This window comes from Neolamprologus multifasciatus, chromosome 6 (genome assembly GCF_963576455.1).
Source record: "Neolamprologus multifasciatus chromosome 6, fNeoMul1.2, whole genome shotgun sequence".
NCBI classification, from domain to species: Eukaryota; Metazoa; Chordata; class Actinopteri; order Cichliformes; family Cichlidae; genus Neolamprologus; species Neolamprologus multifasciatus.
Window position 1 is genome coordinate 5,493,635 of NC_140444.1, and position 12,415 is coordinate 5,506,049.

The window sequence follows — 12,415 nt, forward strand, 5'->3', positions numbered from 1 at the left end:
CAGGGAAGTACCGCCGTGTAATCCATTTATTTCAACAAAGTAACTGTATTCTAAATACCACCTTTTTAAACGGTAACTGTAACGGAATACAGTTACTCATATTTTGTATTTTAAATACGTAACGGCGGTACATGTATTCCGTTACTCCCCAACACTGGTTACCATGGTGATCAAGCTAAATAAAAAAGAGAGAGCCACCTTTGGGTGACTTTTAAACTCATCACAGAGGCCACTAAACATTAATATCACTTTCTTCAATAGAACTCTGGTCTCTTTGCATAATTTTACTACCTGCCTTTATTAGTCCTTATCTGTGTTTGATTTGCTACAACTGTTCCCAATTAGCCAGTCAGACTTCCTTTTATACCCCTGGTGCAATACTTCCTGTTGCAAGCGTGCCATATTCACACCAGTCGAGCTTTTCCAACTACTGCCTACAGTTTCTTATTGTCCCTGTACTATTCTTTGTTATCACAGTGAATGACACCTAGGACTGTTTCTGGATTTTGCCTGCCGCTCACTTTAATAGTCTGCTTCGCTGTCTGATCTACTGTTAATGACCCACAGCTAGCTGGATTAAAGCTTTTGATTTTGAACTGTGATACACGGCATCAACTAAACTTCTGTTCTGCAAACTAGTGCAAAAAATCTGAGAAAGTTTCAAAAAGCCTAAAAACCAACATTATGGCTACGTTCACACTGCAGGTGTTATTGCTCAATTCCGATTTTTTGATCAAATCCGATTTTTTTGTCTGCTTGTTCACGCTACAGATAAAATGCGACAGCAAACGCCCTCTAGTGTGAACGCTGAAAGCGGCCCGCATGCACAAAAGAAGACGCCACACACAACGCGCTCTGTTTAGACCCAGAGCAAACAGTATTGTTTGATTGATGGCCGTTAATATAAAGACTTCGGACTTTACGTTTCCCAATTTTTGCTTTAAGTTATTTTGTTATTTACATAATAATGTAAATAACAAAATAATTATCATTATTGCTGTTTTAGAGGAGCGGTGCTTCAAAGGATAGTTGCAGATTTCTGTCAGAATCTGCAGATTATACAGTACAAATAAAATGTTCACGTTGTCTTCCCAACAGTTTCACTGACATCTACACTGGATGGCCAGGAAGCGTTCGTGATGTCTTCTCAGGCGCTTCTCCAGCGTCAGTGACGTAAAAGACGGATTTAATGCGACATGACCGTTCAAACAGCGGTCGCTTTCTAAAACATCGGATATGTATCGGATTCAGTACCACATACGAAAGTGACCCAGATCGGATTTGAAAATATCGTATTTGTGCCGTTCACGCTGTCATACCATGATCGGATATGGGTCACATAGGGTCAAAAAAATCGGATTTGATGCACTTTCGCCTGCAGTGTGAATGTAGCTGTTAAGAGATATATTCTAAAACACTTCTTCAGTAGAGAATCAGAGAAGAGAAACACACAGATTTACTTGCTAGCAAGGGCAGCTCTCAGAACTCACACTCAAGAGTGAGTCTCAGAGACTGACCCTGAGGACTGCCCTGGTCTTTTATTTATACACTTCTGCGAGCGTTTGTTCCTTACATTGGAATGTGGAGGTGTACGTGTGTGTGTGTGTATGAGTGTGTGTCAGAGTCTGACCCCATAAATGACTTCCCTAAACCTGCTGGACTCAAAGTCCAGCAGTTCATCTAAACAAAAGCACTTAGACTGGAAACAGATATAACTACGTTAATCCTACCGTAAAACAATAAAACAAGGTACGACCTTTCCCATGCTCCTAGGATGTGGGGGTGAACGCCAGAACACCCTGGAATGTTACAGACTTCCTAGGATGAGACATCCTTCCAATATGCCACCAACTATATACTTCTAAACACAAATGATTACATGCAGTATTCTACCATATTCAAACTTATATCATTTCCATTGACAGTAGCCTATGTCTTAAATGTAAGCAGTCACAAATTTTCATGGTTCAAACACTTAAAATCTCTTAAAGTACTTTTCTTCTAAATAAACGAGCTTTACATTCAGTCTTATTGAGAGAACGACACAGTGTGTATGACTGAGATCTAAGTACAGCTTTGAATGCCTTTTTTAAAAACACACATTATATATTTTTTTAAATGCAGCATTGATGAGAGCCATGTTTACTTGCTGTGTATTAAATCAACCTCCTACATGCCTGCATGTGCACACCACAGACTCTGAACCTGCTCACTAAATGGCAGCTCTGTTGTGCTTCCCCACATCAAATCAGGAAACCTGTCAGAATAAATTATCCATGAAGTGTCTCAGAACTGAAAAAATAGACTTTGTCTCAAAAGCTTTGAAAAATATATCAGAATACTATGAGCTTTTTAGTCCATTAATCTGGTATTTTACTGTAAATTCTGGTCATGTGTATATCTCGTTATTGACGGTGGAAGGCTGAGTGAAGATTATAAAGATAAAATTATTTTCTATTTTTGGACAATGTATTGGTCAGAGATGCTTATGCAGCACTCTGGTACTGCCTTATATGGATTTATTTTGTGTTGTGCCCGTGGCCTAAGCCCACTTGTATATGCAGTATATTCCAAATGTACATCAGGTTACAGTGAAAATATAAGAAGCACTCGGAGATTGCAAACCTCCGCCAAGGCACCTCGCTCTCTGGGCAGTATTTACTTTTTAGGGAATAGCATTGTATTTTGTATACAAACATTATTTTGGAGTAGATAATGGATAATAGGTATTCATTTGTAGATAACTGGACATGAATAACTTGAGGTTATTATGTATTATTATACTACAACACTTGTCTAGGCAGCTCATTCTCTTTGTGATGACAATACTTTATTTCTACTAATTTTGAGGCCAACCTGAAAAAAGGGCAGATGTGAAATGTAAAAGTGATATCACAGATAAAAACGGTGACATTCAGATGCAGATTATAATGTGATATTTAAAATCCCCATATGATGATATGATGACTACCAAAACGATGCCAATGCAAACAAGTGCCGTAGAATTTTAAGTTTTAAAGACAAAAGACATGAAAGTTTGACCTTATCTGACTTTGAAGGAGAGGCCAAAGGTCAAATGTTACAGTATTTTTTAAATGTTGACAATACACATCGCATTTGTAAGAAATCTAGTTTCTAGGTTATAAGGCTTTTTGTCAATATTCACTAGGGCTGCACGATTAATCGTTAGAAAATCGCGATCTCGATTCATACTTATGTGCGATCTGATTTGAAAAAAAAAAAAAAAAAAAAAAAAAAAAAGACGACGATTGTACCGCATTTTGATCCGGGACGTAATCTGCATGAAAACAAGCGCTCACTCTTCCTGCTCAACAAATGACAAGGGCGGAGCCTTATACCACGTGATACAGAAGCTATGCCGTGTGATGCTAAAATTAGCAGGGAAAAAACAACGGAGAGCACGTCAGGGATGACGAGAAAGTGACAGGAGAAAATCCGTCCCGGTCAACCACCCAAACATCAATAACGGGAACCTTATACAGCGCTTCACTTTACACGTCGAACTCCCGCAGGCACAAAGAAATTAGGCTATTACTTATCACCTGACCAAAGATATGGCTCCATCAACACTGTGTAAAATGAGGGATTTAGGAAGATGATCAACACACTAGACAAACGCTACACAGTGCCGTCCCGCAACTATTTTTCTATTGTTGCACTACCTGCTCTATACACGCAGTGTCGAGCAACGGTGGAGACGCAATTTCAAGCAGTACAACATTTTGCGGCAACGACAAAACGTGAGACATTTGTTGTTTTTATGTTTATTTATTGTTTTTATGTTCAGTCTCAACTGTTACGAAGTTGATGTGCAGTTAATAAGCGCAATAAATATTTATACTGGAAAAGAGAATCATGATCTCAATTCTAAGCCAAAAAATCGTGATTCTCATTTTATGCAAAATCGTGCAGCCCTAATATTCACCCAATAAATCATGATGCTGACCTTGAAGACCTTGGTAGATGTAGATCAAATTTTAATGGGTAGTTAACATGACCCCGCTCTACAGCCAAATGAAGTTTCATCAGAATTAACAGTCAACTTTTTGACCTCTCTTGTTTACAGACAGATGCTATGAAAACCATAATCTCCTTGATGGAGATAATGAATTAAATACTGAAAGTGTTAACATGGCCATAAGCAAGACAAACGTGTCTATATCCTTTGGTTAAAACAGTCAGACCCTCATGTATATAGAGTCATGTTTAAACATTATCTGTGCAGTTTGACTCCATTCAGGAAAATAGGTGACTGAATACAATCAGGAAACTGAGTCGTGTAAAATGTGCTTCAGCAAGTCATAATCAAAACTGTAGTACACTGATGCTTCTCTATATTTAATCAGTCTATAATATTTGCATCCTGAACACAATGCAGAAAGAAATAACACGAAGAATTATTTATAACAGACGTAAATGCAAATAGCTGTCATCAGATTTGATCACCCAGACCGTGTAGAGCTGGTTTACATGGGGTGTTAATGACTCCTGTGCACTGATGTAAATGTGGAGAGCTGAGCATGATCTATTACCATCACATGACATTTCTATAAAACTTCAAATGTGACAACATCTATCCACAATCACATAAGCTGTCTCAGAGACACAATGATACACTACAGAGGCAGCCAGAGGATTTAAAGTTGGCAGTGCTGCATAGTATATTTTCAAACTCACCTGTGTGTGTCCGTTAACTTCCACCTCCTCAGCAAAGTGGACTTTCACAGGGTTGGACCTGAGCTTGGCCCTCTTCTCCGGTGTGATAAATGATGACTTTGGGCCCTGTGAGAAATACGAGTCAATGAGCTGTGAAGCAGTTTCTCACAGGATACGTATGTTCTCTTTCTTTCTTATAATCTAATCAGGGCTGAATTTGGTGCAGTGCAGAGATGCATAAATACATATAAGGACATTATAAGACACTTTCTGGCTTTTGTTTTTCCAAGCTGTAGTTTAAACAAGCACTTATAACATGGAGTTGAGTTTCATATATAAGACACACACATATATCTATCTATCTATATATATCTCTATCTATCTATCTATATAGATATATATCTATCTATATAGATATATATCTATATATATATATATATATATTACTATATATATATATAATATTACATATTACTCAGAATGTGTCCTCCATGTTTATTGGTGCTGTAACTCATAGAGAAATAATTAACATTGTGAAGACATTTAAAAATAAAAAGTCCACTGACTGTTTTGGTATTGACATGATATTAGTTAAAAGTATTATAGAATATATAGTGCAACCTATAGGTGCACTATATCTATATCTATATATATATATCTATATCTATATATATCTATATATATCTATATCTATATATCTATATATCTATATATATATATATATATATATATATATATAACATTCAAGGTTATAAATGACCATTGTTTGCTACTGTTGTTCTCTATAACATGTAACAACACTAATATGTAAAAAATGTCTAAAAGGTTCCTGAATGTGATGATTGTAATATTGGTCATCACATCACAGCATCATGATAAATAGGCTGAAGGACTTGTTTGGGATTACTGGTGTTGTTTTAAAATGGTTTATGTCGTATCTATCTGAGAGATCCTTTACTGTCTGTATGAATCATGTGTTGTCTGAAACATCAGTTCTGCCTTCTGGGGTACCTCAAGGATCTGTTTTAGGTCCTATTCTCTTTTTGCTGTATATACTCCCTTTAGGCCAAATTATCAGACGTTACAATAATATTTCTCATCATCTCTATGCTGATGACATTCAGTTATACTGTTCTTTCAAAGCTTTTTATAAATTTTATAAATTGTCTTGTTTAAATAATTGTCTGTCAGAAATCAAACAATGGTTAAATGACAATTTCCTCCAGTTAAATGCGGATAAAACAGAAACTTTGATTATTGCACCTGATCACATGCTCTCAGAAATTAAGCAGCATCAGTTTTTTAGACCCTTCATTTCAGTCGAGTCTCAGAAACTTGGGTGTTATGTTTGACAGTTCAATGTCTCTTGAGAAACACTCTAAACAACTTGTCTGTTTTTATAATTTAAGAAACATTTCTAAACTCAGACTACTGGTGTCAAAGGCAGAACTTGAGATGATTATTCGTGCTTTTATCTCTTCTCGTTTGAATTATTGTAACGGTCTTTTTAAGTCTCAACAAATCAGCTCTGGATCGCCTTCAGTCTGTACAGAATGCAGCGGCAAGACTTTTAACTGGTACAAACAAGAGGTTACACATTACTCCACTTCTGGCTTCTCTTCATTGGTTGCCAGTAAATTTTAGGGTTCATTTTAAAGTTTTAGTTGAAAACTTTTTAAGCTCCCCAGTATATCTCTGACCTGTTGAAACCTCATGCTTCATCCCGAGCACTTAGGTCTTCAGGTCAGAGGCTACTGGTGGTCCTGCGTACTAGGTTTAAAACACGTGGGGATCTACTGACTCCTTTAAAAAGCAGCTGAAGACATTTTTACACAAACAGGCTTTTAATTAATTTTAACTTGTATGTCTGATCTTATTGTGAAGCACTTTGTGATTTTTATCTGTGAAATGTGCTATATAAATAAATTTTACTTACTTACTTACACAAAAGTTATTCATATGCCTCCTATAAAAACTGTCTGGAAGATGTTTGCTAATTTAGCTTTCACCACAGTTTATAAACCAGTATGGCTCTGGTGTCTTTATTTACAGTGGTGCAGAATCAAACAAAGCGGTGTCTGATCTCTACCAATAAATATCTGCATATGAATAAGCAAACTTTGCATATACAGGAAATGCTTTTTAGTATCAGAAGCTGGTTTTCATTTGAAGTCTTGCATTCTAAGTTATCTTGACCAGTAATGTTTGAGGAAGCTTTATGTATGGATTTAAAAAGCTGATGTGCAGAGGGGAGAATAAATTTTCCAAAATGAACCATCGACTTACATCTGGCAAGGATTTCTTGTTTTATTTTTTTGTTGGACCTTTTCTTTTTAAAGAAAAATGCATTCATAAACAATGAACGATGCATGGGTCATGGCTCTTGAAACAGATAATCGTATCGCAGCGATAATGAAAAATCTGTTTCAAATCAGCAAGCTAGTAAACAGGTTCCCCACAATGAGTGATGTCTTCATCCTAAACTGCTACGACTTAACTATGAGTGACAGTCTTTAACTACAAATCTAAACAAACGAATGCATGACTCCAAAGAATGTGGACTCATGTAACAATATTGGTTTTGGCAACGACCTCCAAAATGCAGGGTTGTCCATTACAAATACATGGCACTAATGCAATATATTATGGATTTGTGTTTAACATTTAAAAATGCTGCTTGTAAAAAACTCTCAAGCTCTTTGAGTGAATCTCGTGCTCATCGAATCATATACTGTATACTGTAGATGTTAAAACTGGAATATCCATACAAGCGGAAGCCTTTATATACAATGATTTTATCATAAATTTATACTGCAATATGAATCATGCAGTGTGGTAACAAAGATAAACACATTGTTGCCTTCATTGCTGCACAACAAGTGACAGTTGGCGGATTAAAGCACTTAAAGAAACTGCCAAGCAATTCTCTTATCTCACTGTCTAATTATAACAGAAAAATCTCTTTTAATCGTGGTTCAAACTCTTGTTTTGACAGAGACGAATATTTTCTAAGAAATGCTGCTAATTCCTTAGAGTTCAGTAATTATTTCTTGGGGGAGCTGGGAGCTATGAAACACACAGCAGAGGCGCTTCCATCGCCAAAGTGCTGATGCAGCCATTTATTTACTGATCTATTTCACCTCGGTGCAAACGCATACGTCAACTTCACCAATACAGGCTGAGGTCCACAATGTGTGCCTGCGCACACGCACAGTTTGACCGATGAAGGATGTGTGTGCAGAAGAAGAGCTGCCAGTTTGAATGTGTGGATTCTGTACTATGGTGTCACAGTTAATGGGGATATAGCGGTGAGACCCTGAGGACAGGACTGTTGTAAACAAGGATGCCTGATCCCAAGGTATCTGAATAAGTTTGCTGACAGGCTTCCATACATAAAAACACTGTATATGGACAGTATGTAGTCACATGTGCACACAGTAGACACGTTGTGCAAGTGTGCTTTTACTACCTAATGAAAACAGGAAACAAGAAATACATTAAGTTCATCTAAAGTGCTGCTGGAAGAGGACCAGCCATTATCCACTTAACTGTAAGTCTGTTTGTGCTGTGTATGTCTTTGAAGTGTGTTTCTCTTTGATAGATAAGGCAGACTCACCAGCATTGTTCTGAGTACCGTCATAGTCAACATATCTGGGCACTCCCTGAAAAAAAAAGTACAGAAAGGGAGCGTGTTAAGATGACACATGGTATGCATTGCTTAATTTTAAATAACTGCAGAGTATGTACCAATCATCATGCATATGCATGTGCGTTTGTGAATGCAGCTGTCTGCGCAGACCTGATTATCTCAGTAGCTTGCTCCGGGGTCAGGTCATCGACAGAGACGTTATTGATCTTCACAAGCTGGTCGCCAGGGACGAGCCGACCATCTGCAGGCCCACCTGCACACACAAAATGTCCTTGTGTTGTCGTGCCCGAGGGTGTTCAATCAGCCGGCGCTCATACTGCAACTGGCGCTGCTGACAGGCTGTAGCTTGTATTCTAGTGATTTCCTTTCATCTCACTCAGTGCATAATTTTTCATACAGCCATCCAAATCTAACTGTGGGACGACCAATCATTGTGCTTCCAATTTTGGGCACATATAACAACTGTGCTATCTTCACCTCATTTACTGTACTTCTCAGTACCGACACAATATTTTATTTATCATCTCTATAATCCAAGAACGATTGGCTGCTGTCGGCGCTGCTGACGACATCTGTTATCTTTGTCCTTTGGGTGAATGGACATGTAAATGTGTTTCAGTGGCGATCAAAAGCTATAATTAGAAGCAGATTATATTCAACTACTACACATTATTGCTGCTGCTGTCCCTTTGAACTCTGCATGTTAAACTATGCTCTGGTTGAACTGGTACAAGATAGACCATAGACTGCATATAATGGCTACTTCAGTTAGAGCTGCGCTACTTTAAGCTCAGTGTTTTCCCCACGGCTGATTTGGTGTTTTAAAGTCAGGCGTGACAAGCAAAGGGTGGATGTGAATGAGAAACCAAAAGATGCTGCACTCTCATAGGGTAGTGACTTGTCAATCAGATCCCACAGCATGTCTTGCTTTATCATCGCTTTTAACTCTAACGGGAACAGAATGCACATTACATCATATTCCATAAACTAGACACTAGCAAACATGATAAAAAAATCATTTGAAATTTGTTTACTGTGTTCACAAATTATGGGAGTCAAGCCGTTTTCAGAAGCTCCGTCTGTGATTTCGGCTAAGAAATAAAACTGCAATCGATCTGACCGGCTAACAGGAAAGCAAAAGAACTGAGCCTCAGATCACAAATAGCATACGTGAATCTATTCTGAGGGACATCCATCATCTCTGTTACTTATTAATAAATCATATCATCCACCAACATGTGTTTATTCTGTACATCAGGTAACCATATAATTCAGAGAAAGCATTGAATACTATTATGTTCTCAAAATAAAATTAAATAACTAAAATAAACATAGACAGATGTGGGCGATATTGATGGGCCTGAAAAAGCCTATCGAATAATGGATTCATATTTCACAGTCAAGATGCTGCAACACGTGCCGCAGACAGACGGACAGAGAGAACGAATTGAGCCAAGACTCGGTGGGGCCACTGGAGACATGAGCAACAGCATCTTTATGCGTGTGTGTGTGTGTGTGTGTGTGTGTGTGTGTGTGTGTGTGTGTGTGTGTGTCTGACAGGCAGAAACAGATGGTGACCAAGAGGACAAGAGAAAGAAGGTAATCTGACTCTGGACCTCAGGGGGATTCAGACCCATGCGCTTTTCTAGGAGAAATAAATGTAGGATAAAATACAGATATGCTTTTAATAGCAATAACTGTTGTTTAGTTACATTTCAGTGTTTCTTTTCAGAGTCTGTATGTTACAGTATTTGATATCCCATCTTTGTACTTTAGGATGCATAAAGAAACCATATAGTTTTTAATTCTTGAAATTTTGAAGTCATCAGGCTGCTGACCACATGATAACTTTTCTACCATTTCAGATCTGTGACAATGTTGGGTCACAGAATAACGCTTCAGACACACAAGCCTGGAGAAACTACTAAAAACCTCTGTGTAATGGTTTTGGTTGCTATTCACAGAGCATCTGTGAATTTTTCACCATTTCTTCTGTAGGTGAAACTCTATAGCTGTGTCCCAAAACGTCGGCTGCATTCTTCAGAGGCTGCATTTGAAGGCCGATTACGTCACAGCCAGGCGACGAAGGCTGTCCCAATTCGTCGAGTCCTTCAAAAGCGGCTGACAAATGCGTCGTTCATTTCCCCGATTTTAAAGGATGGGTTGGGTGTGTCCTTCGTGGCCCACCATATCCCAGAAACTTTTAACATATTTTCAGGCGAGATAGTAGCTGTGTAAACTTCAAATATCTGCTTGGTTCATCAAGACATTGTATATTTGCAAAAGTGCGCCGACGTTTTCGGAGACGTCTGTTACCCACCCGCTCAATAGCTAGCCGGGGGGTTCAATGGTCACTCGAGAGCAGCAGACTCCCGGCTTCATTGTTTTCGGACCCCCGCTGTCTTTCGCTACTCAGGTTAAACATGATACATAAGTTACTTGGATAATTTAAAAATTTAATTGTTTGGCTTTTTTCAGTGTTTTATTTGTTCCGGAGTCAATCGGTTTGGCTGAGATCAAAGTCATTAGATTATTAGATTAAATAAAACTTTATTAATCCATCAGGTGGGTTCCTCTGGGATTTTCACACAGCTGAATACACATCAAACAGAAAACTGATTAAACAGAAGTGTGAGACGGTCGAGAATTTACACCAGTGTCCTGTTATATTTAAAATAGCAAGGAGCAGACGGCCGAGTTTATTAAACTCCACTGACACAGCAGTGACACAAATCTAAAGGCTAAACCGTCCCATTTCACAGCCTCGCACTTCCGGCCTTCTCGGTCTTTGAAGGACCTGGCCCACGTAGACCGTGAAGGCCGAGTCCTCCGAATGCAGCTGACGTTTTGGGACACAGCTTATGTTATGACAACCCTGTTTGTACTCTTCAAGAACATGGCAGCACAATTTGCAATGTTGCAGCTGGACAAACAAAAGAAAAGATGTCTTTTTTGACAGAGCCCAAATATGCTTGGCTGTAATTCACAGTGACAAGTTTGCTAAAAAACAAACAGTTAATCAGCACAAACACTTTACACCAACAGCCAGCACGGTGGTGGAGGGGTGACGATTTGGGCTTGTTTTGCAGTCACAGGATCTGGGCATTTTGAGGTCACTAAGTCAATCATAAACTCCTTTGAATAACAAAGTATTCTAGAGTCAAATATGAGGCCATCCGTCCGACAGCTAAAGCTCAGACAAAAGTGGGTCATCCAACAGGCCAATGATCCAAAGCACAAAAGCAAGTCTACAAGAGAATGGCTGAAAAAGAAGAAAGGTGTTCCAATGACCCATTGACTGAAAAAAATGCAATACAGTGAAAACAAAGCAAATTGAGAAAAACAAAACATGGTTGAGCCACTCTGATGTGGTGGGATCTTAAGAGAGCTGCAAATCTCAGTTAATTTAAGAAATATTTTAAAGAAGAGTGGACTAACTCCTCCACAATGATCTGAGACTGATAAAGTCATACAGACAACAACTACTTAAAAAGATTCCTGCTAATAGTGGTTCTACACACTACTGAATCATGGAGTGCACTCGGTGCTTCACAAAATTGTATAGATTCCAGGATAAATCTCTTTCACAAATACTTCTTTTTTTTAAAATATGCACAACAATTTTGAATAATGTCACCAAACCGAAATAAAAGAATGAAGTTAAAATTTTTCCATCCAGTTATACATTTATAATTTTTATTTTTTGTGATTAATAGTGTGGCGTAAAACATTTCTGTATACATTTATTAAACGTCAGACTTAAAAGAAACTGATTAAAGGAGAGATTTCACCTCTGCTTTAGAAGTGATTTATAGCAGACTATTGCCAGAGGGAAAAACACGAGGTTCTGACTGAGGAAGCCTTTTGTGCAGCCTGTGCTGGCAAATCCTTACATCTCTGTAAATTAATTTAGTTAAGAGGACTGATTTAAGGTTTCCAACCACACCCCGCAGCTGCATACACATTCCACCTCTTTGAAACCCGAACCATACTTCTAATCTTAGTCATATCCGTCTATTGCATATCAGGCATTTGCCTGGAAGTGATTCTTGGAGACAGTGCATGTGCTCCCTGGGCTAAAAACTCCAT

The 12,415-nt window shown here is 38.3% G+C and overlaps 1 protein-coding gene across 4 annotated transcripts in view; it reads right to left on the reverse strand.

Moving 5' to 3' along the window:
• frmpd1a (FERM and PDZ domain containing 1a) overlaps window positions 1-12,415 on the reverse strand; it is a 434,267-nt gene that overhangs the window by 21,086 nt on the left and 400,766 nt on the right. For all 4 annotated transcript variants that reach the window (XM_085163379.1, XM_085163381.1, XM_085163378.1 and 1 more), the window contains 3 exons: window positions 8,477-8,579; window positions 8,294-8,339; window positions 4,699-4,803 (listed from right to left, as the gene is read on the reverse strand). In XM_085163379.1, coding sequence (XP_085019505.1) covers window positions 4,699-4,803; window positions 8,294-8,339; window positions 8,477-8,579 — 254 coding nt within the window. The remainder of the gene's footprint in view (window positions 1-4,698; window positions 4,804-8,293; window positions 8,340-8,476; window positions 8,580-12,415) is intronic.